Source organism: Argentina silus, assembly GCF_951799395.1.
Source record: "Argentina silus genome assembly, chromosome: 2".
Classification (NCBI taxonomy): domain Eukaryota; kingdom Metazoa; phylum Chordata; class Actinopteri; order Argentiniformes; family Argentinidae; genus Argentina; species Argentina silus.
In genome coordinates, this window is record NC_139656.1 from 15781840 (window position 1) to 15807569 (window position 25730).

Below are 25730 nucleotides of genomic sequence, written 5' to 3' on the forward strand. Positions count from 1 at the left end.
ATTAAAAGTGCAAATAATGAGGTTTTCCCTTTGGAAAATAAATGCAACACATGACTAATCCATTATTCAGACATTCTCACGCAACCTCTCCTGGTTTATTGGTCTTTTGTCTCCACCTCCAATTCTAAGACCCTATCTAAAAGACTGACGTCATGTTTGCCCGTAAACAAGACTGATCACGCTCTAATTCTGTGCGACTCCACAGAAAAACGCATCCAATTAGCCAGTGAAGGCCACATGAAGGTTAGCCGATTTAATTGAAAGAGAGACAGTTTTTACCGGATTAGTGCGGACATTAAAACTTCAACACGTGGAGTATTTCTTACATTACAGTAGTTATTACAGTTATCTAGTTTATGTTATATGGCAGAAGAAGTGTGTGTGTGTGTGTGTGTGTGTGTGTGTGTGTGTGTGTGTGTGTGTGTGCGTGCGTGCGTGTGCGTGTGCGTGTGCGTGTGTGTGTTGATGATGATATTTGGGAGGTCTACTACCGGACATGGTTGGGACCCCTCTGTGTGTTTCAACCATAAAGGGATCTGAAGGAGTGCATACTGTAAGTCTGAGGATATGTAATGATAGGTTTTGTCTGAGAGGACGGATATGGTTTGACCACTCATAAGTTTGTGGTAAGGAAAAAAATGCAATAATGATCACAGAAATCCAGCTATTATAAATCTTGTCATGAGAGATATTGTGTTTTCAAGAGTAAGATATAGATACAACCAATTTCTTTGATTAAAGATGATTATGTAGATACATTTCAAATTCTCATCTCACCTCACTGCCAAAACCATAAAAATGACAACAATGTCAAATAGTAATAGACATACTGTACTCTACCAAAATATGTTAACAAGCTGTTACCAACTCTTAGTATTTTTATATTTTGTACATTGTCCAAATCATTAAAAAAAATGTAAATGTTTTTTTGAAATCTTTGTTCCATGTATTGTGATTATTCTGATGAAATAGAATTAAATGTTTGAACAGTAAAAACAAGCTTTTACAGTAATGTTCATACTGTAAAAGACTACTGGCAGCTCGAACACTAGGTTTTCGGTAGTTTTAATTTTGTAGCTAATAGCCTGCCAAGTACATTGTAATGTACAGAGACAGTTCCGATTTTCTGTCAATCATCATTTGGAAATAGCATCCGCAACATCCTGTCTGTTGTAAACTCAATATGAGACCTAGCCCATTCAAATATAATTACAATTTAGATTTAGATCCATCAACATGCTGTCTCATGTTGTTATGGAGCTCAGTCCCTCAACACTCATAGACCAAGTTATAAAGCCTTGTGTATATTCATACTGTCTAATTTAGCCATGGAGTCTGGACCTTCAAAATCTTCAAAAATTCTAATGAGCTATAGAGGTTCACCTCTACCAGTATCTGATGTAATGCAAGGCAGCATATTCATCACACCGTACTTTCCTTTGTCAAGATCTTTTATCTACTGTAATACGTCAATACACATAGAAGTAAGTTGATTTGTTTCTGAAGCAATTAAGTCAAACCTCAGACAATCGAAGACACCCTACGCTTGAATGGAGCTTCTTTATCAACAATGCAATGATGGGGGTGCAGGTTATGAAGTCCCTATGTTGTGGAGAGTTTTAGATATACAGTACTTAGACAATGCTTTTTTTACTGTATGGAATTAATAGTCTCAAAACTAAACACAGAATGTATCAAATTAAACTGTGAATTAGTGAACCAAAATAATCCCCAAATACACACAAATGCTGCACCACAAGGCACACTGAATAAACATAATCCAGGCAACGTTACATACAGATAACACACACCTGTGATAAATACACAGCGACATTGTGGGTTGACGGTGTGACAGTCGAGCGAGATTGCAGGCATCGATGAAACTCTGTTTTAGCACCTTGTAGGAGTGCTCCTTTTGAGATGCACTGAGATTGGAAAGCAGGATTATTGCATTGCATGAGATTTACTTAATCTGTCCCCCGTCATCTCCTCCACTTGGGCAACAACCGGTCTGAGCTGTGAGTCACTCATAGCAGTGAAGCTTGTATGACTACTGTGACCTTCACACTGAGGGGGTGACAAGGAATGGTGCATTGACATTTTTCAAATATACAATTTTTTCCGCTCAACATGATTCCAAAGTAAGTATATGTTCATTATTCAGGCACATTCACAGTACAATTGGCTCAATAAAAACAATTGTACTGTATAAAAAGTTGCTATATTATGGATATAAATAGATGATGAATAAAACATGATTAAGATGATAAATAGAAAAAAGAGAAGAAAATAGTAATTTTCTGAGAGAATAGACAGGAACAATTTGATATGACAGCATATCAATTGTTAAACATGGCATGTTTGTAATAAGGTATGCATATTTCTCCCAAAGCTTATGGTCTTTTGAATAGACATCACCCAAATTACAGGACATTTTCTCCAGCAGCACCATACCGTAATAATAATAATTCAAGACACACTTTCCCTTATACCCCATCAATGTTTTTCCCAGTTGGTTTCCAGTTGTCATTTCACACACAAGCACTGTAGATGCAATAGAAATAATTGTTTTATATAGTTATTCTATGTGTGCTCTTAAAAATTATTAAAGCAGAATTTTACTCAAAGATGATTCAGTGATTCTATGGGGATGTGGAGGAGGGACTTGTTCTATCTGACAGCCAAGTTATGTCACAACCAGAGACAGTTTGTAACAACAACCATCGCAAATACCATCATACATTCCAAATTCCGCTCTAACCAATCTGAGACATTGTTTGACTCTCCAAAAGTAAGTATTTAACATAATGTCACCACATAACATTGTTGACTGTACTGATCTGTGTTTCTCACAATCAGCAGTTTAATTCGTTTTTAACTATGTTTTTCACCACCTCTACCAAAATATGTACTGTAATCCACTTGTATGTTAACCATTGATTATTTTTTCATGCTCAATACAGCTGTCTTATGATTTGTTGTAAGAAAACATTTGACCATGATGCTCATCCTATTAGGCTAGCTTTGAGCCTGGGGAGTGGGAGATGATTAGATGCAAGGCTTGTCTGAGACCTGACCCGATGTGACTGTCCTAGGTGGCCAGGATGAGAGCCAGTTGGACTGAGAGTGTTTCTGTTTAAGAGGGGTTGGGATTACTGGGCTTTCATCCTTCTCATCACTGCATGTTGATTGACCCTCTGCCCTTCACACCCCATCTATTTGGAAAAAACATCCCTTTACAATCACATTAATTAATTAATTAATTAGCAAGACTTGAAAGTAGAGCAATACATATGTTGTTATGGATAGATAGACAAGATAAATTTAGGTAAGTAGCTGTAATTGAATAATTTACTCTAGTAGACATATTTACATTCTTAAACTCAATTAGTAATTCATTTATTATGTTTTAGCATTGTAATTTCAATCAATGTAGCATTTAGCATTGTAAATTCAGTCACTTTTATGCATTGCAAAATTTCCCTCAAGATGGAATTTGGAGTTAAAGAATTAATAAACAGCTTAGGAGGTAGGCTACTGCTTCATGTGATGATAAAATATAAGAGGAGCCTACATATGTTTTCAAAATATGATTTCTGTACACTACAGTACATACTGTACAATATATTTGAAGAGGAATATTACATCGGTTGGAATATCAGATCATTTATTCTAGAATTATCTACTAGGACTATGATTCACGTGTAGTCTAGGACTAGGAGATGTTTTTTGTTGGCTAAGAGATGTTAATTAAGAAGACTCAGCCTGTGCACACCTCTCTTTCAGCAAGAGAGTGTCCTTTGTAAGAGGCTTTTTGAAGAGCACTCTGCTATGGGGAGAATAGGTCTTGCTCACCCATCTGATTATGAGAAAATCTGCTTTGTATTCGGTCCTTCACCATCTATCAACCATGTAATAATGAGGACATACCATCTATTCTCTACTCCTAGCATCCCCCTGTATCCACTGGAACATATCCAACAAACACTAGACACCTGTAAAATGTCTCTCACCTGTATTTAAGATGTATACATTGGACTGTAACATTCTACGTGAGCAGTAACATAGGTGTTGAAATACCTCTTAAACCTATAATAGTGTGGTCCATAAATTCTGAAATTCAATATATCCTGGCAGACGGAACTGTGGTGAGGAACTATGAGCCAAGGCCAATCTTGTCCACAGTTCACCTGGACAATATTGCTCTGTATCTAAGACAGCTACATCATTGCCTCGCTATAACCTCCATGACAACAGTATTGGATACTTTAAAAAAACAAAAAAACACTATAAAGGCTGGTCAACAAAAAAGTCGTAAGAGAGGATTGACGTAAGCCGGGCAAAAATGTGCAGTCAAGAGAGTGGATGTGATGAGCAAATAGGAGTGCATGGTTTCATGGAGATTCAGGCTGTCAGGTCCAGTTTGTTGAAGTGATGGAGCCAGGAGATGAGTGATAGCTGCAGGGAAGCTCTGGGGCAACAGTGAATGGGAAGTCAAATTTGATTAGCCTCTCATCAGATTAGCTGCATGGCTGTGGACCTGAAGGTGGGCATGTAATCTCATTGGGCAATAGTTTACCTTTCAAAAGTCAAAGGGCCAATCATTGATTCTATCTGACAGGAGGCATGCAGAGCTTCTTTTTATTACTCTCTTTTAGAAGAAAAAAAAAATGTGCAGTGTCAGACAACTATTAATATAGACCCACATGAACAAAAAAAAACGGAATACATTTTTCTGCTAGATTTATTGCATTGTGTACTTACTCCAAACACATTTTCAGTGAGCTCTCTGCATATCACTATGGTCTGTAAACAAGGGGTTTGCATATGCTTTTAACTAATTTCTCCAGGCAGTAAAGAGCAGTATATTGAATATATCCAAACGCAGGATCTGTGCTCAACAAATGTAGACAAACGCTATCATCTGGTCTTTGTTGGTTCCAAAAGTGGTGACAGCAGCACCACCCTGTGAAGGACCCAAGAAACATCAGGATTAGCAGAATTCATACAGCACCTTGTGTTTTGGAAAATGACAATAAACTATTCCATCACCGTTTTTTTTTCTTCATATTTTTTTTTTTTTTTTACAATGCTACATTCAAAACTATGAGATCACATGTTGAAGAATTCAGCAGAATTACAGTGTTGAAATAGATTGGCTCTTGGTTAATATTACTTGACTGAATACAAGATGCAAAAAGTAACTTGCACACATATAGATGCCACCATTTTGTTCATACATTTTCACATTTCACACACTCATGGCATGCCCACACATTTCACACACTCATGGCATGCTACTGTATGGGGAGGGGTCTTATGCAGAGGGGTCCATTTTATGTTTTGTGTTTATGCCTTTTTTGTTGTCATTTGAGACTTGAACAATTTAGTCAATAAATGAATGAATGAAGATAATGTTGCGAGGCATGGATTGACATTCCTTGAACAGTCACTATAAATCAAGTGCTTTGCATGTGAGGATGTCATGGGATAAATTATCTATGCTTGGGATGCATTACTCCATCATGTTTCCATTTGTGTTGGTAACCCAGTCTTTAACGGTATGCACAAATAGCAGAATGTGGCTTCGAGTCGCCTACTGCTCCACTTTGAATGCGACTGTGCTGTGCATCTTCCCTAAGTAACGTGGGTTGGCTCATTTGTGAATTCCTGTTCCCTGACGTTTACACCTCAAGGCCCTCTGAGTCTGGGTATGTCTCCGCCTCTTTAGCTCTACCCTCGTTTCAACTCTACGATTGTGAAATAAAGTTAGCTGAATTGTCTTTTACTGTCTGACTGCAGAAGAAAGGCTAAAAATATCAGGTGAAACAAAATGCCTGCAGTCTCTAAAGGAGATGGAATGCGTGGCCTCGCTGTTTTCATCTCTGACATAAGGAACTGTGAGTAACTTGTTTATCAGATAAGCTAGCCTAGCTAGCTAGCTAGCTAGCTGCAAACTATCCCTGCTAGCAACTAGTTAGCACAAGTTCTAACTAAGAATTCTTCGTTACTATGAATCTTAGTAATGAAGAACAGCTGTCTGGTGTAGCTAGCAGCTATCCTACTTAAGTCGAAGTAAAAGCCCAACTCAAGTAGCTACTTAAACCAGCTTTCTAACTAGGAGTGAAAGATAGGTAGCTAGCCAGCTAGCTCAGCTGTGCTAACTTAAACTAAATATAGTCATTAGTAGTCAGATTGTCATTGCACAGATGCAAAAAAGCCCGAAAAGACATTGCCTGTCAGTTTCCCAAGATATGCTGTTCGTTTTCTAGCTAGCTAAAGGACATTTTTTCTCCTCATGAAATGATTAATCCTAACATAGCCAATTAGCTAGTTAGCTAATGTCATCCTCATTCTAGCTATATTAAGCCATCGCCAATGGGCGTGGATCACATCGCGCAGTCAGGAAATAAACCATGGCATGACACTGAGTTGTTATAACAACGCGGTCATTAAATCATTTAATGTACAGCAAGTAGCCTGTCAAAGCATTACTGCAGTGACACTGTGGTTGGAACCTTTCACCTATAAAGCCATGGAAATCTGAATGTGCTCCGTGTGCAAATGAGTCTATTTACAGCCCTCGTTTCCCTGCCACAATCCACCATAGCGAAGAAAGTGAAGGTGATAGTAATATCAACTTCACATGTAATCTAATGTAAGCTAGCTCTATCTATCTATCTATCTATCTATCTATCTATCTATCTAATCAGCATACACAGTTTCATAAAAGCAATGATCCAGCTCTCCAGGTCTGAATCTGCCCTTCTTATCCAAATGCAAGTATCGGGAGCTTCTGAGGCAAGGGCCACTTAACATCTTCACCACAAGTTGATGGTGAAAGCACTGACAAAACTGATGTTTTGCAAAAAATAATAGCAACACAACCACTCAATAATGAACATATAATTATCTGTGCACAACAATCAAGCCCTGTCAGTGTTCAGTCATGTACATAACTTGTTGGTAGTAAACAGTGCAGCAACCGCAGTGCTCAGGCCTACTGTAACACTCTTTTACTTTCCACTTTCAGGTAAAAGTAAAGAGGCTGAGATCAAGAGGATAAACAAAGAGCTTGCCAATATCCGCTCAAAATTTAAAGGTAAGTTTGGACACTGTCTTCAACACTGTTTTTCTGGGGTGGTTAATTTTGGAAAAGTATCGTCCCAGCTGATATGAGTAGCCTGTGTTGTAGTCAGCTTCTGTAGCCAAGACTATTCACTCATGGTGTGTAAACTCTTCTTTGTCTGAAGGCATCAGATAAAGTGTGCTCACTGACACTGTAGTCATTTAGCCTTACTGTGTCCCTCACAGGGGCAATCTCTTGGCAGATATGCAGCTAGCCTGAATGTCAGAAGGGTTTTTCTCTACCACATGTTTCATGTTGCCTAAAATGTGTCCATGCTCCAAAATGAAAATCGATAGGTGTAGTTCCATGTAGGACCCGTGAGGACAAAAATGTGAAATTCATTAGAGCATATCAAATTGGGTGTCAAATGATAGCTATATTTTTGAGAAATGAAGAATCATTCTGTTACCAAAAACCCACATAAGTGTATGATATTTTCTAATTTCTCTGCCTCATGAGGTGTGAGGATAATGAAAGTTAACAGAACTAAAAACTATAGGTAGGCCTACCAAATACTTGTAGTGTTTTTACGGATATCGATTTAGTTTATGAATTAATAAGTGATTAAAACTGAATGATCAAATTGGTAAAAGAATTACTGATTGAATTGGCTACATTCACTTATTGTACAGGTTGTACAGAACCTAAAATGGTTCTTCGGCTGTCCCTGTGAGAAAAACCATTTAAGGCTTTACTACACTTTTCACATGGGGTTCTACATGGAACTTTAAATGGTTCCAAAAGGGTTCTTCCACAAGGACAAACGAAAAACAGCGTGAAATCATACAGTAGTAGTTACAAACCACTGCATCAACATCCTCACCAAGCAACAACATCCTCATCTCATGCTCCAATAAATGAAGACTCCATTGTTGTTGAGTACAGTACAAAGCCAGCTAATCACACACATATGAAATGCAGGTAACTTACATTGAGAATGATGACATACATGTTGCACACTTCTACAAAAATCTATGGATTTATCTTCATAATTAAAGAGCGCACTGACACATATGGTAAGGTTCTTAGGATCCTTCCCACACCAGTTGTAGACAGTAAAGAAAGTTTTCATTTTGCAGAGGCTATCTCTGAGGAAAACTAGGAGCAGATTGGGTTTCTCTGTGTGTCTGCACATGACATAGGCCTACTTGTATTTTATTCTTTCAAAATCACCAAAAGTGTAGGCTATTTTATATATAAAAATAAAAATATTGAAGTATAATAATGAAGAAAACTGAACCACAAATGTTATTGATTTAAATCATATTCAATGAAGTGTTTCAAAGGCAGATTTATGTTTGTGAGTTGTTATCAATTTCCCTTTTTAATGTTATGTATATATGTTTATAAAATAAGACATTATCTTAATGAGATTGTGTGTATTGCATATTTCTACCTTTGTTTCCCTGTTTTACCAACATCATCATGTACAATCCAGAAATTATGCATTTCTGTAGGGGGCCCATGCAGTAATTCTGTTACCATCATTCTGTTTCCAGGTGTAAATCCACATCACTTACTGTAGCTCAACAGCCAAAAGAGATTTTTTCAAACTCAATATATCATATATCAACTCATAGCTAACACCACACTCTTTTCTGACACATTTTAATCTTAATTTACAGATATTTAACAGTTTTGTGGAAACGTGGTTACATAAAAACCCCAGGGAGATTTCATGGTCATTCCGTTACCAAACTTTGAATCTGCACAGTTCTTAAAGTAAATGTTTTTGTTTTTAATTTTTTTTTGTTGAATTGTTGAAAGTAGTCCTTGTGCATAGAGTTGTATGGTTTGTTAAACTTTGCTATCAGGGTTTATGCTTGGCAAACATTTGAAAGTGAAAAATCTATTCCCAGCATCATTCTGCTGCCGTGGAATTGCCCATAGTGGCCTCTGTAAAATCAAGTGGCAGTCACTGAGGTGGGAAGAAAGCACCCGCAAACATACCTTTAAGGGCTTATTTCGGTAACTTGATCCACTGCTTTTTTTTTCACTGTGGCAGATTTTTATGGAAGGATTAATGTGCAATACCTGGTGAAGTAGTCACCATGGATGTGGTGAGTTACTCATGTTGAAGGTGACAACGTAATTACACTTGGCGTTACAGAAGTGTCTTTTAAGATTCCACCAGCTAACCTTGGGGGAGTAGACGGTCAGTGAGGCAGGGATAAGTTAAAGGGCATAGCAGGACAGGGAGAGCTGTTGAGTCAACTGTTCTGGCAGGAAACCGAGGGGCGCACAGCATGTCAGCAGGCTGGAATCCTTTCTCTTGTTTATCAGAGGAACTTCCTGTGGAGCTTCTCTCTCTCTCTCTCTCGTGCTGTTGGTGATCTGTGGTTTTGTGTGTTTTTTTAAATGACAATGTCTCTATAAAGAGTAGCAAATGTTTCCACCCCCTTTTTTATACAGCCACACTAAAGGTTTTAGGCTTTGCTGCCATTGTATTCTATACAGCCTACATTGCGCTTACTTTGAACCCATTAACAATGCCCTGTGAAGTTTCTCCCAGAGCAGATGTGAGTCCTGGTGACTGGAGGTAGAAATGTAGGCTCTCAGATTTTATATCCTAGCCAACATTTTAAATGTTTGTTTCGTATGTCTGTCCTTTTATGCATGCAGTTCTCACACACACATCTTTAACTGGAGAAAAACTCCTCATGCTGTGGCCAACTAATCCTTAATGTAGAGCCCCTCCTAATCCATCTCACGGGATATCGTCTCACACAGAGCAGAGGTGGGATTCCAAACAGGGCTCTATTAACCTACCCCCACCCCAACCCCTAGAATGTCTTTGCCCTTCAAGCTATAACACGTAGTCTGCATTTGGTAGCAGTGCACTTCCATGTTTTCTCTAAGGGGACTAGCACGTAGGCTACTCTATACTTATTCAGGCAACAGTTATTATTTTTATGGCATAGCTTAACTTATTTGGCCTCTCACCAAGGTGAAAAAAAGTGCTGCACTCCGCTTCCTGTCTTGTGGTGCTGACTCACCCTCTCCACTGTTGAGTCTGTTGTGGGATTTGTCTCCTACTTAGCAACACAGTATGTCCTGCTCTAGTGTAGCTAATTATTCCTACGGGCGGCTTCACATTTTTATGTTTACTTCCCAGGATAGGAATGTCTTACATATTCATTTTAACAGAGTGGAACTCTAAAGCTCTGTTCTTCTACCCAATATATGAGAGATCAGTCAAGGTGGCTTATCTTTGCATTTTTGTCCTCCTTGAACCATAATGACTGTTGTATTCAGCCCAGCCAGAACATTTAATGCAAAATACCTGTGTTGTGAGAACACTTGCTGATGTCACTAAGCAACACACTGCGTGTTTCCTTTCATAATCCTGCACACATGCGTTGGACCACCCATTGGAACATTGCAAATGCTTGTGTTGCATTACAGATGTTTTCCCTGTGCCTGCACTCTTGCATTTGTTTATCCCCAACATATGTCTGTTTTTATGATGTTACGAGACAATAGCCTTGAGTAGGCATATGTAGGCTTACAGTCTTTAGTGCCTGGACAATGGACATATTTTGTTCCAGTTCAGTTCTTAATTTATTTTATTTATGACAACATTTCTCTTTTGCTGCAGGAGACAAAGCGCTGGATGGATACAGTAAGAAGAAATATGTGTGCAAGCTTCTTTTCATCTTCCTTCTTGGTCATGACATCGACTTTGGCCACATGGAGGCTGTCAACCTACTCAGCTCCAACAAGTACACAGAGAAACAAATTGTGAGTAGGGAGGGCTCTCTATGAAATCTGTTTGTTTGACTGTGGGCGTGTGGAGTGAATAGTGAAGTAAGTAGCCTAGGCTTATATAATTATGTATTCATAAGAGACACAGTGGTTTTGTCAGATCTGGTCTTAAACTTGTTTGTCAGCTATGATCATAACTTCCACTTAATTCCTCTCAGACTTTCCTTTTGACAAACTCCCTATCCCATCTCGCTCTACAGGGTTACTTGTTCATCTCGGTGTTGGTCAACTCCAACAGTGACCTCATCCGCCTTATCAACAACGCCATTAAGAATGACCTGTCCAGCAGAAACCCCACCTTCATGAACCTGGCTCTACATTGCATCGCCAACGTGGGCAGCAGGGAGATGGCTGAGGCCTTTGCTGCTGAGGTGCCCCGCATCCTGGTGGCTGGGTAAGAGAGGATAGAGGGGTAGACAGGACTAAGAGTTATGATGGAGGTACTATCTCTGTCCATGCTCAGTTGAGTTATGTTAGTTTTTTTAAACACATCAGGTCATGTGTAAATTAGGTGTGTTTATCTTTCTTGTCAGACCCTTCCTGTCTTTATTCCTAACGTTTGCCCAGACAATTGATATGCTGTGATAATTTCTCTGGTTATGTGCTGCAGGGACACCATGGACAGCGTTAAGCAGAGCGCCGCCCTGTGCCTGCTGCGTCTCAACAGGACCTCTCCAGACCTGGTGCCCATGGGGGAGTGGACGGCCCGCGTGGTTCACCTCCTCAATGATCAGCACCTGGTAAGGCTTGCCGCAGGGTCAGGGCTTGTTGTGATTGGGCTTGTACATTTTTGGTGTTGGTGTGGGAGATTTGGACAGGCGGGTTTTGGATGAGAGGAGGATTCTTTCACAATGACTCACACTTGCTGTCCACATTGCTAGGGCTGTATTGGGGCTGTTAGATATACTGTATGTGGGTGTAATGGTGGAAAACAGCATGAGCAAATGTCATGGTAGAGATGTCAATGGTTGGTTGCCTGTAGTGGTAATGGCATTACTGGGCTGTTCCACAGGGTGTGGTAACAGCTGCCACCAGTCTGATCACCACATTGGCACAGAAAAGTCCAGAAGACTTCAAGACCTCTGTCTCCTTGTCTGTGGCCAGACTCAGCAGGGTAGGGATGTCTTGTGTGTTATCAGAATAAACCTATGTTTTTTGTCTCTTTCTTTCGTCTTTCATTTTGTGAAGTTATAGTCAAAGATTTGCCCAAATGTCTGCCATTGACTACAAAATGAATATCATTCCAAGCTCTATATATTAGTCTGTTGTCTGGGATATGTAATTGTACCTAACCTCAGACCGTAAGCATATTAGTCATGTCTCATCCCCCCCCTCCAGATTGTCACCTCGGCCTCCACTGACCTGCAGGACTACACCTACTATTTTGTTGCAGCCCCCTGGCTTTCTGTCAAGCTCCTGCGACTACTACAGTGTTACCCACCACCTGGTAATAAAACAACAACTCCCAAACAGTCACAGTGTGTGTTTGACTTTAGACACACAGTGTTAGTCAGAAAAAGGGCGTTAATTGTGGGGAATGGACATATGGACGAATGGCCTTCGGAAAGTATTCAGACCCCTTCACTTTTTCCACATTTTGTTGTGTTATAGACTCAATTTATGGATTATATTAAAAGAATTTGCCATGAATCCACACACAATACCCCAGAACGACAAGGCGAAAACAGGTTTTTAGAAATGTCAGTAAATGTATTGAAATTGAAATACAGAAATACCTCATGTACATACGTATTCAGACCCTTTGCTATGACACTCTTAAAATTAGCTCAAATGCAAAAATGTCATCAACAAATCACTCAATAAGTTGAATTGAGTCCATCTTAATGCAAGGATAATAGTTCATGTAATTTTGGAATAATAAACGGAAAAAGCACAGTCGATGGGACAACATCAACTCAGTCGCTCTACAAAATTGGTCTATAACCAAGTGGCCAAAAAGAATCCCTTAATGGGATCTCATATCCATAATAATCCATAATTCCATAATTAATTCAAGTGATACAGCAAAGAAAGTGGCTGGAGATGTGTTTATTTGGTTTTACTACAAAGCATTAAGTTTGGTGCAAATCCAGAACATGCAATGCAGTTTCCGCACCATCTCTCGTGTGAAGAATAGTGGTAGCTGCATCAAGTTATGGGTATGTTTGTCACTGGCAGGGACTGGGGAGTTTGTCAGGATCAAGAGAAAATTATGAAATTTGCTGAGCTGGTAGTGACATCCTAATCTACACAGTGTGTAATTGATTCCTATACAAATCGGAGACCCTATAAAAAAAGATATTATTCCATAACTATTATCCTTGCATTAAGATGGACTCAATTCAACTTATTGAGTGATTTATTGATGACATTTTTGCATTTTAGCTAATTTAATTTTAAGAGTGTCATAGCAAAGGGTCTGAATACTTATGTACATGAGGTAATTTTTGTATTTCAATTTTAATGAATTTACTGAAATTTCAAAAAACTTGTTTTCGCTTTGTCGTTCTGGGGTATTGTGTGTGGATTGATGGCAAATTCTTTTAATTTAATCCATTTTAAATTGAGTTTATAACAGAACAAAATGTGAAAAAAGTGAAGGGGTCTAAATACTTTTCCTCACCTTCTGCTGTGTCCCCTCCAACCCCGCCAGAGGATGCTGCCATCCGAGGACGTCTGACAGAGTGCTTAGAGACGATCCTGAATAAGGCCCAGGAGCCGCCAAAATCAAAGAAGGTGCAGCACTCCAATGCCAAGAATGCTGTTCTGTTTGAAGCCATCAGTCTGATCATCCACCATGACAGGTCAGCTCCTTTCTCATTGGCACAGACAAAAATAGGCAGTGCTGTTATCATTTGTTGCCAATATGGTTTGTAGCAATTATTTGACCTCTTCCACAGTATGTATTGAAAAGCTTTCAATTGGTTAAAAGCATTATATCAATCCCCCCCACCAGTGAGCCCACTCTGCTGGTGCGGGCTTGTAACCAGCTGGGCCAATTCCTCCAGCACCGGGAGACTAACCTGCGCTACCTGGCGCTGGAAAGCATGTGTACGCTGGCCAGCTCTGAGTTCTCTCACGAGGCTGTCAAGACACACATTGAGACAGTCATAAATGCACTCAAGGTACGCTTAAACACCTGTACTCTACCTGCATTCACAAGCTACATCTCCCAAACACACGACTCTGTGAATCTTCATGGGTACATCTAGTGCTGTCACAATACCAACATTTTGACTTTGATACCGATACCAGCCTAATTATCATGATTTAGATTCTTAAACAATACCACGGCAACCAAAAAAACATCAGGCAAAGTAAAAAAATATCCTGTTTTATGACAGAACATGGAAATTCTTTCAAAGATAACATTATTAATAAAACAGAAGAACATCTTGAATATTAAAATTAAATAATATTAATATAATAATAAAGTACTTTGTTACAAAGCTTTGAACTTTGCTCAAAGCAAATGCCCAGGTTTTATCTCGATGAATTCTCTAAGATATGGTATGTAGATTTTAACCTAATTTGATTTCATTTTTAAATCTAACTCAATTCACAAGAAGAATAATAGATTAACATGTACAGGAATGGAACATCAGGCAAAGGCACATGATCACAGTTCACCAGGAGAGGAGGAGACAATAACATATTTTAAACTCACTCGCTTGCTTGACTGAATATTTTAGGACATGCTGATTTCCAACCCTGAATGTGTTATGTTTTCGAATCATGTATCTAAGCATATCCTTAGCTATCAGATCTATTTGCTGACCTGTCTTAATTTGGACTCCTTGAAGAGGTTGGAATGCTTGGCTAAATTTGACATGTTGCCTCCCTTTGACTGCATGTCCTTGTAACATCTTTTACAAATAGGCTTTGTGATTTCAGTTGGCTTGCCGTCACCATTGGCACTATAAGCAAAGTAATGTCAGATGTCACTTCTGGCATCCTTTTTATCAACAAGCTGGGGACAGCCAGCATTGACACTTGCGGCTTCCATCCTTCTCTTTCCTCCTTCTTGTCAATGCCGCGTGTGCGATTGTTAGGAGTTGTCTTTCCCAGCCACACATGCCCACTACCAGAACCCACTGCCCCCCCCCCCTGTGAGCTTATAGACAAATTACACTTATAAGATAATATTCCGCACAAATCCAAGTAAATACTGCGTGAGGCATTTATGGTCAAATGTAAAAAAATAAAACCTTTCTAAATGTTCTTAGTATAGAACCATTTTCAAAGCAGGGCATTGTGATACTTTTGTAGAACCAGTACACATCATGCAACATTAGGTACATCTGTATATCTATCCATTGTGTCATTGCTTAGGTGTGTTTAGACCTTAGTGCTGATGTCTTTGTGTTGGTCCTGGTTGAATCCTGCAGACAGAGAGAGATGTCAGTGTTCGGCAGCGCGCCGTGGACCTGCTCTATGCCATGTGTGACCGTAGCAACTCCAAGCAGATAGTAGCAGAGATGCTCAGCTACCTGGAGACAGCTGACTACTCCATCAGAGAGGAGATTGTGAGTTCTAGCCTCTCACCCAGCATGTAACAATAACCCTACACTAACCAAACATTCCTAATTGATATAGCTTAAATAACAATAAATGTCTGTTATCAAAAATAGTTTGCCATTGTTTTTCAGTGTTTTTTGATCTGATAAAGACTACCTCCCTCCACAGGTGCTAAAGGTGGCTATCCTAGCAGAGAAGTATGCAGTAGACTACACCTGGTATGTTGACACCATCCTCAACCTGATCCGCTTCGCTGGGGACTATGTCAGTGAGGAGGTCTGGTACCGGGTCATCCAGATTGTCATCAACAGAGATGACGTACAAGGCTATGCCGCCAAGACAGTGTTTGAGGTGGTTATCTTGTTTTTGTAGATTTTTCTCTTAACTGAGCATTGGGGAATGAACTATAATTCACAGCAGGATCTGTTTCCTGTGTTGTAGAGTTGCATGCAACATCTGCATATCCAAGTTATATGTTTTCTATTTAGGCTCTCTTTCAGTCTTGGTATGATAAACATAAAACAAGCTTACAGAGGAATATCAACTCAAATTCTTTCAAGATTTGAAAGTTAAACAATGTTTTGTTTAACCTTCTGGCTCCTCTGGACCCTCCTAAAATCCCTTATACAAGTATCTAACCAACCATTCCTCTCTCCACAGGCACTTCAGGCACCAGCCTGCCATGAAAATTTGGTGAAGGTTGGAGGGTACATCCTAGGCGAGTTTGGAAACTTGATTGCAGGAGATTCAAGATCAAGGTGAGCAACTAACTGGTATTTAAATGATCCATTGTCTCTGTTAAAAAACAGTCAGTGTCAGTACTGATAAGCACTCTTACTTGGTGCCTGATTGGTTATAGAAATGTGAATTTAGTGGTAAACTACCACCCTATATGGCTGAGACCAGAGTGTTTTATGTTATTTATAGACTGTCCCTTTTGCTCTCTACCTCCTCAGCCCACTTATCCAGTTTGACCTGCTCCACTCCAAGTTCCACTTGTGCTCGGTTCCCACGCGAGCCCTGCTGCTCTCCGCCTACATTAAGTTCATCAACCTGTTCCCAGAGGTAAAGGGGATCATCCAGGAGGTGCTGCGCTCCGACAGCCAGCTGCGCAACGCAGATGTGGAGCTGCAGCAGCGCGCCGTGGAGTATCTGCGACTCAGCTGCATTGCTAGCACTGACATACTGGTCAGTGATATACCGACCCTGTCTAAATGGGCTAAAGCCACTCTGACTTCCACAGTTCTTTTTGTTGTTTCTCTTCTTGTTTTGGTTGTCAGAATAAAGTGATGCAAACAGATTTCTTTCTTTTTTTTTAAATCAAAAAGATTGTACATTCTGTAATTTGATATCTTTAGAACTTCGGTCTCCTCCCTCACATTTCTCTCCCATTATTCACAATTATCTCTCTGTTACCATCAAGGCCACAGTGCTAGAGGAGATGCCTCCCTTCCCTGAGCGAGAGTCCTCTATACTGGCCAAACTGAAGAGGAAGAAGGGACCGGGTAATATTCCCGATATGGAGGAGAACCGCAAAGAACGCAACATCAACGGGGGCACAGACCACAGCAGCAATAGCACAAATGCCAAGGTATTCCTGTTGTTTTTAAATTAGGTACCGATCCCATATAGTAGGCTTGTATCGTTCACAGGTTTCTGCACCTTAGGGAGAAATAGCTGGGATGAGTAGATGAGTAATATTTTTTTGTTATTTGGTCCATACATTTCTCCTGTTTCTCTTCTCTGCTGTCTTTTCTCTAACTGTCCTCACCTGTCTCGTTTCATCCTGTCCTCACATCTGCCTCCTCTGCTCATCAGACTTCTGCTCCCTCATTTGTGGGGGACCTCCTGGCCCCGGCCCCACTCCCCACCAATCGGCCGCGCCCGGTCTCCTCCTCCTCCCTCCTGCAAAGCCCCCTCACCCCCTTGCCCCCACAGGCCTCTGCTGCCCCCATGCTGCCCCCTGCTGCTGGGGCCCTCTTTCAGGTTCTGTGTGGGATGCATGCTCCTGCCGTGTGTTGTTCACTTCTCACTTTCCCCTAACCACATAACCCATCCCTTAACAGCATCATCTAATCAGACCTGCTGTCTGAATAAAGAGAATTCCTAACGCCTAGGATACTACATTCTTTTTGTGTGACCTTGATTACTGAGTAGTGTTTACTCGAGTCCTGGCTAAATGGGAATGTTTTTTTGCTGCCTTGATTGCGTAGTGTTTCCAGGAAATCGCCCTTAGGTTTTCACACACATTTCTGTGAAAATAATGACACTTCTGTTTATTGCTGAGTGTCAGTAAGTCAAACAGAGGTTAAGTTTGTGATGCATGGTGTGTGAAGTTTGTATACTGTTAGACCAGTGTGACGCTGTTCAATATAAAATGCATAATGGGGAGTCGAGGCTAGAAACATACGCTTTGTTCCCTCAATACAGGAGGTGACGTTTGGTCAAGTCTGTTCTCTAATTAGAGATTTTTATCAAAGAAAGACCCTCAGAGGTGGAGATTGTTTCACTCTTGACTCTTTCAAGTGAAGTAATAATGACCATGTGGTACCCCTCCGCAGGTGGCGGCCCCCGCTCCCTCCACAGACTTACTGGGCCTGGGTAGCCCAACCACCTTAGCCGCCGCTGCCCCTCTTGCCTCCATGGGGGCCAGCCTGCTGGTGGACGTCTTCTCTGACAACATAGCCTCCGCTCCCACAGAGACACCCGTGGGGCCGGTAGCAGACGACAACTTCCCCAGGTGAGAGAGTGTGTGTCAGTCGGTCAGATATCAGGGTGGGGGAGGGAAGGGCTTTGTATTGTAATGATCCCTCATGACATGGAGCATACTAAAAAATAGTGAATGCTCTCGCCCCCTTACCTCTCACTCACTCTTGGCCTCAGTTCCCTGCTGAATTCTTCACAAGTAACATATGCGACCGCCACTCTGCCCACTGCAGAGGAACCCGAAGACAAGTAAGACACATTAGCAGAATCTGTCAGTCTGATTATATACACTTGCATGCTCACAGCAGATTGCGCTGGTGGAAGGGACATTTCCCCTACAATGAACTTGGGGAACGCTTGATTTGGAATATAATCCTGATATATTTACATTTACACACACAAGGGATTATCTCCACTCAAGCAAGTTCACAGGTGGAAAATACTATGGAGTCTTTTGGAGTCTTTGATATGAAAGGCTTACCCCATATACTGTCTCCCTTACAGGTTTGTGTGTAAGAACAATGGGGTCCTCTATGAGAACCATCTCCTCCAGATCGGCCTGAAGTCTGAATACAGACAGAATCTGGGTGAGTAGGTAAAGGAAGACTCACTGCACATGTTTGATTACAAAAAATACGCTTCAACCCTGAAGATTTTATTGGTCTCCTTACAAATACATGGAACCCAAAAGGGTTATACATGGAACTTTAAAAGGGTTCCAAAAATGTTCTTCCACAGGGACAAACGAAAGAACAGTGGGAAATCATACAGTAGTAGTTACAAACCACTGCATCAACATCCTCACCAAGCACCGCATTAACATCCTCATCTCATTCTCCAATAAATGGAGACTTCATTGTTGTTGATTACAGTGGAAAAAGCAAAGCCAGCGAATCACACACATGTAGCGCAAGTTCCTTAGAGCATGATGACATACATGTTGCACACTTCTCCAAAAAGGACAGCAAGGGATTTGTCTTCATCATTAAAGAGCGCACTGACACATATGGTGTGGTGTCCCTAAGACAGATTCTTAGGATCCTTCCCACACCGGTTGCATTACTGAGGCAAACTATGAGCAGATTGGGTGTCTCTGTGTGCATCTGCACATGACAGGCCTATGTGTCAGCTATTTAGGCAGCATCATTCTGTTACCGTGGAATTGCTCATATGTCAAGCAAACAAATTATTCAAAAAAAGTTTCTGCTCCTTAATTGTCTTGCTTTCCAACATCCAGGTCGGATGTACATTTTCTTTGGCAACAAGACGTCTACCCAGTTCATGAATTTCTCCGCTTCTGTGGTTTGCCAAGATGCCCTGAAGGCTCATATCCTTTCACTAGAGGCTGTTGTTTACATGACCACCTTGTTCAACAGAATTATGTTTTGATATTTACCCACAATGCTCAGTCTCCAGATTACCATATAGACTACAGGAAATATTACATAAATGTGTTTAATCCATCAATAGTATATGTATATGCCATTCCCTGAAGGATGTTTCATTGGTATTGACTCTTTGTTTCTAAGAATTGTGTTGGCCTGTTTATTGCTCCCTCTTGTGGCCTTTTCTTAACTGCTCCTCTACAACTCAATGTCCACACCAAGCCTGCAGACCCCACTGTGGACGGGGGTGCTCAGCTCCAGCAGATCCTCAACATTGAATGTGTGACTGACTTTGTGGATGCGCCAGTGCTCAACATCCAGTTCAGGTTAGGGACTGATCATTATTTATGATGGGGAGGGGGCGGGGCTGTTACAGTTGCAAGTCCAGTCTCCTGCTGATCAACAATACACACACACACACACACACACACAGACAGATCAATGCCGACCCAACACCAGTGGCATTAAAACCGTTTTTTAATTTTTTAAAATGCATCTAATTTGTTTTGCACGCAGGCTCCTGGTTGGGCGGAGTTTACTCATTTTGGGTCGGTGCGTAAATTAGGAGGTGCCAGAACACAAAGTGAGCGCAAGAGAGGTGTTGACCTGAGTGGCTCAAAGGAAAAAAAACTAAACTTGGCCTAAAAAGAAAATAGTGCTATCCATAGTGGCATCATTTCAGCTAAAATGAGGGTATTACAGAATCATTGGTGCAAAAATTCATAATCCTAATTTGGGTGAAGGGTCTGGGAGTCCTTTCCCAGGAAAATGTTGTATTTTGGAACATTTCATGCAATTCAACAGCAAGATTTTTAGGCTTGTATTTCATTTGATACCAAGTCACAACGGAGAAAAATCCGCAATCCTGAGTCAATTTAGTGCCATATCATGGGCTTATATTTCACTTTGAGAGAGCTGAGTCAGGCACAAGACTTAGATCGAACAAGTTTTTAATTGTTTCAATGTGCTTCATTGAGCAAGTATAGGCACTACTATGCACATGAAATTAACGTAGTAAATGTTGTTTTAAATTGTATAATTTTCCCCAATGTAACCTACCTTTTTGATTAGTTTTGCTACACATGGTCCGAACCTACCTATGAATTGCTTTAGTGAGGGCTGCATAGTCTATTCTCTGTAAGGATTTATAAAAACATGTGTAGCCTCGGCCTAATGGACTACAGAACCAATAGGGGTTTTCCCAAACTATATTCGTATACCTATAATCACCAAACTTAACGTAGCTGCCTTCATTGGGCCTTGCCTTACCCAATGAAGCCCGGCTATCCATGGTTCTGAAAGGGACAACGTTAAGATGCGGACGAATTCAAAGCATTTTCAGACAACGCTTCAGAACACATACTTAGGTGTGGGGCAGCTAACAGGCCCACATTTTTTAAAATAATGTTCAAGACAAGACTATGTGCCAAGCTACATACAAATCAAACAGGGAATCAGTGTGCAGAAGCCTATATTACACTGGAGGAATCACAAGTGAATTGACTGCCTTTATTAGGATCATTACATTGTAAACAATTACAACATCACGTCAGATCGGACTGACCAATGGAGCTAGGAAAGCCTCCATCCCATACACTTTTGGGCATACAGAGAGAGCAAAAGGAGCATAACTGGATCGAATTCTGAGGCATTGAAATATAGACACATTTTATAGATTGCAAATTGTGTTTTTATTGTTTTGGAAATATGCTTATAAAATGATTGGTGTTGAAGTGTGTATTTGAAGGTGCTAAAATTTGCTGTGTGTGTGTGTGTGTGTGTGTGTGTGTGTGTGTGTGTGTGTGTGTGTGTGTGTGTGAACTATTGCACATTCATAGAAACACTTGTATTTGTGTCCTACTTTTTGATCATTATTCAACATGTTTCTCCCCACAGGTATGGGGGAACCCTCCAAAACATCGCTGTTAAACTGCCTATTACACTGAACAAGTTCTTCCAGCCTACAGAGATGCAATCACAGGACTTCTTCCAGCGCTGGAAACAGCTTGGAGCGTAAGAGACCAGAACTCTGTACAAGCATAATGTACAGTGCCAGGCCCAGGGCATATATAACATTCCTGTCCTTTTAACATTCTTCTCTCCCCTCATTTATATGTTCTCCTATCATACTATCATACTAATCCATCCTCCTTTAGACCCAATCACATCCACCAATTAACCTGGCACAAGATTAGCCTCTTTGTATGTATCCTCCACCAGAATATTCTGCTCTTTATTTTATTTAGGAATATAATGAAATACAATAGAACTTTTAGTTGTCCTCTGAGGAGAAAATAATTTTTTACAGACTTGTACATTTACAAAACCAACCATTACCCCACACTAGAATACGACACTAGAATTTATTTATCCAAATGTGATACAATAAACCTTAAACAAACCTAGCGCTAAAGAAAACCATAATAATCTCACTACAAGTGCACCATACTTTCCCTTGTATCCCATGCATACAAAAGGCTTGATTGACTGAGATAGGCCTACACATATGTCAATATTAGCATAAGAGTTTGTACTGTCACAGAGAGATGGAGTTATGCACACATGTATTCCAATGAGCAAACATGACAGAATACATAGCGTGCAATGTACTCAGTAAATGAACAATATTGTGGTTTATATGATAATATTTAACTAAATGTAGTAGTGCACATTGAAATATTAAATATGATGGTGTTAACAGTATAAATAAATACAGTTTTGCACTCACATTTTGGTCACTCAGCTATAATTAACAAATTGTATAACCTATTGTACAGTACTTACACTTTGACAACAGCTGATGACGAAGCTGCTAGTGTTATACTGTATGTACTGTAACCTTGTCTGCCTCTGCCTCTGCCTACAGCCCTCAGCAAGAGGTACAAAAGATATTCAAAGCAAAGCATTCCATGGACACGGAGGTCACCAAAGCTAAGGTGAGATCTTTCATAGAGTTAGAGGAGATTTACTATGGAAAATGGAATGACCGGTTATAGCTGAAATCTGCATAAAGGAGCACCCTGACATGGCTAGCAATACTGTCTGTGAGGATTAGGTTTCACTATTCTTATCCTGGACCTGGTGTCTGTATTATGTATTCCAGATCATCGGGTTTGGTGCTGCTTTGCTGGATGGGGTAGACCCAAACCCTTCTAACTTTGTTGGTGCTGGTGTCATTCATACGAAGACCACCCAGGTGGGCTGCCTTCTGAGACTGGAACCTAATACTCAAGCACAGGTATGGTACTCTCCTCCTCACCCACCACTTATATTAGCCTTTTCCCCCTCGTCCCCAACTCAGTTTACCAAGCTCCTCTTTCTTCCAGCTAGCAAAGTCATTCTCTTGAAATTTCAAGAGAATGTTAGGACAGTATTTTGTCTTCTAACTTCTAACTATCTTTCCTGACTCCTTCACCACCACCTCGTGCCTAACTCTTGGTCCATATTGTATTTTGCTATTGTCCATGACTCAAGCTTTTTGACCCCCTGCTGTCTCTTTTACTTTTGCAGATGTACCGCCTAACACTAAGGACCAGCAGAGATACTGTGTCACAGCGTCTGTGTGATCTGCTCTCAGAACAGTTCTAGACTGCTCTTGGTTCAGGTCCACTGCTCCTCTAACCTGGTATACCAGGAGACTGCAGAAGCCCTCCCACTTGTGAAGACACAACATGTTGGATAACAAACAAATCAAACATCCTTCCCACCTGTCACATTTAAATTTGGAATTGATGCAATGTACAGTGTAAATTCTTTTTTATATTTTACTTATTATAAATGTATATCAAATGTCTTTTTTTCACTCAGCTTTACTAATATTTCACTGATCTGCTTTGTATGTCCATGTGCACACATTTACAGCTGTGCTTTTGTTGTGGGAAGGCTCAGCCATCTCCCTGTACGTTAAAATAGATTAACTGGAAGGACTGGATTTCAGGGGGGACTAGCAGGAAATGCCTCAGCTGTGACCCTCTTCTCCAACTGTGCAATGACTGTGTCCACAGATGTGCCTATTTTGTGTCAGATCCAGGGGACAGCCTGGTGTTACCTGAGCATACATGTGGAGAGTTCTACTTTGTTCTGCGGAATGCAGAATGTTTCTCATGCTGTTGTCTTGATAGCAGGTCTGTCCCTGAACACCTCATGACCCTGTAGCAATGTGTTTTACTGTCCTATGCGTCTTGTAAAGGGACTGGGATGAAATATCTGTCAGCAAACTAATACGGAATCAAGTGCCTCCATTATATTCAAATATACAGAAAAGTGTGTCCAGCTCATAAAGATACCAACATGGGACAGGGGCAAAACCCAGAGGCCATAGTCTCTAGTCCTCTTGGTCTATATGCCTGCCTAAACCAAAGTTGTTCATTGTCCCAAATCAGGGTCACACATAGGTAAATGTGTCTGGATGTTTTGTACCCATGGAAATCAGACTGTTTTGGAACATACAATTTACAATAACTAGAAACAAAGAGAAGAATCCTGACTTACAAAGTGCTTTATTGTTTTTCTGACACTGTTGCCATCTGAGTCATCACAGGCATATAACTCCTGGGTAACTGCAGTGTCACCAGTCTGTTACAATAGGTACTATACCTACTACATCACTGCCTGTCCTTTCTGTGCCTTCAACCTATTGGTTTTTTATATATATATATATAGATATATATATATATAGATATATATATATAGATATATATATGAGAGAAACTGCAAAGCCTGCCCTGCTCCCAGACATATTACGGGTGTTGCCAATTAAAGTTGATTGTGTCACATTTTCCTCTGTGTCCTGGTCTAATTCATACCAAACACCCAGCACCACCACGTAACCCTTTTAAGTTGTTTGTCTCCTAAATGTGTTTTGATTGATCATAGTAACATACATTATGACTACCTACGGTAGTTGGGCATGTATTAGTTGTCAGATATCTTACAATTTCAATTGTGTAATGTAATTCCATTTTATAATGCATATATAACAGTAGCTACTCGCCTCCTGCAGTATATGCTAACGGCACCACCTGCACCTTTATGCATATCAGATAGATAGATATATCTGACACAAGTGCTTAACCTATATAAGCCACTGGTCTTGACATGTTGATGGTTATCAGAATGAACGGTTTATTTTGATTCATTCCTTTTTGATTAGCAGTCCATGCATGACTTTGGATTTATTTGTTTCAGTAAGTCTGAGAAATTGCCCCCCCCCCTCCAAGGAGTAGTTGACCTAATCCTGGCCTCTAGATAGCGCTCATTCATCACACAGCTGTTGAATGATGGATGATTCAAGAAAGGACTAGAATTTCAGAGTGTTCAAGTCAAGTGCATTGTCTGCTTTTCTTCTTTTACTTCAATAGATTGTTGAGTGAAACTGTAAAGTATGTTTTTAATTTGTTTCCTGACCTGCAATATGGATGCAGCAGGCACATTGTTCGCATGTTCACATACTGTATATTACCACTGTATTTCACAATGTCGAGCTAAGTGATTTTGCTTATTTAATAGCACATCAGAGTTACAGTCAACATTTTATAAAGCTCCTCCCCAGCCGGACCTAGGCATCTAGACACATCCACCTGTGGGTTGGTTACTCCCTGGCCTCCATTTACTCTGCACCACTCCTGTTTGTCAAACACTGCTCACCCAATAGCACAATGCTCAGAATCAGAGAGTAATCAGCTACTTCTCATATACTTTGATAAATTCTGGCTTATCTTAGTTGTGAAGTCAAATGGGAGTGGCCATCCAGATCTACCTGGAAATTGTCTGATGTTTTTTTACAGAAATGTACATCCTGGGTGCCACAACAGGGACTAATTGAGGAGAGTTTACAGAGTAAAACAACTGTATTCTGTAGAACGGACATGCCCCCCTGTCAACTCTACAGTATAGCCTGTATATAACATTCATATCAGCAGCAGTTAGAATGTTGCACCCTATAATACATAGGGGTTGGTTGAGAGCACTTTGATCCAGTGTACCTGCAGTGTTTATCTTGAGAGTGAATGTGTCTAAATCTCAGATATATCTACAAAACAAAAAAATCTTCATTGTGTTCAGGTTTTGCAAGCACATGGTCCTTCAAGCATGCATAGACAACAGGTAGGCCTATAGTAGATTTAGTATTCAACTAAAAAGTGAAGCCAGTTCATTGTGCATCTTTTGGCCGTCTGTGTAAGTTGAACAATTTGTCTGATTCTTGAAAATAAATAAAAAATAATAAA

At 40.4% G+C, this 25730-nt stretch overlaps 1 protein-coding gene across 3 annotated transcripts; it reads left to right on the plus strand.

Annotated features, from left to right (window-relative positions):
* The first annotated feature begins 5748 nt into the window (after positions 1-5748).
* LOC310825036 (AP-2 complex subunit alpha-2) lies at positions 5749-24283 on the plus strand. 3 transcript variants are annotated; one of them, XM_083697456.1, is made up of 23 exons: positions 5749-5900; positions 7034-7102; positions 10728-10870; positions 11095-11288; positions 11505-11634; positions 11907-12008; positions 12233-12341; positions 13548-13698; positions 13851-14019; positions 15283-15420; positions 15581-15763; positions 16073-16170; positions 16369-16600; positions 16836-17003; positions 17974-18152; positions 18296-18367; positions 18623-18705; positions 19356-19444; positions 19705-19829; positions 21400-21516; positions 22370-22439; positions 22607-22741; positions 23014-24283. In XM_083697456.1, the coding sequence occupies exons 1-23, from the start codon at positions 5834-5836 to the stop codon at positions 23089-23091; spliced, it is 2901 nt and encodes a 966-aa protein (XP_083553582.1). In that variant the 5' UTR covers positions 5749-5833; the 3' UTR covers positions 23092-24283. The 3 variants fall into 3 exon arrangements, with proteins under 3 accessions (XP_083553582.1, XP_083553583.1, XP_083553584.1); XM_083697457.1 differs by lacking the exon at positions 18296-18367; XM_083697458.1 differs by lacking the exon at positions 11907-12008.
* Positions 24284-25730: the final 1447 nt, after the last annotated feature.

Excerpts from the sequence above, each read along its gene's own strand:
- LOC310825036 (XM_083697456.1), top strand. The coding sequence starts at position 5,834 with ATGCCTGCAGTCTCTAAAGGAGATGGAATGCGTGGCCTCGCTGTTTTC. Across the intron at positions 12,342-13,547 it reads ACAGTGTTACCCACCACCTG|AGGATGCTGCCATCCGAGGA; the intron begins GTAATAAAACAA and ends CAACCCCGCCAG. Across the intron at positions 17,004-17,973 it reads GCAATAGCACAAATGCCAAG|GTGGCGGCCCCCGCTCCCTC; the intron begins GTATTCCTGTTG and ends ACCCCTCCGCAG.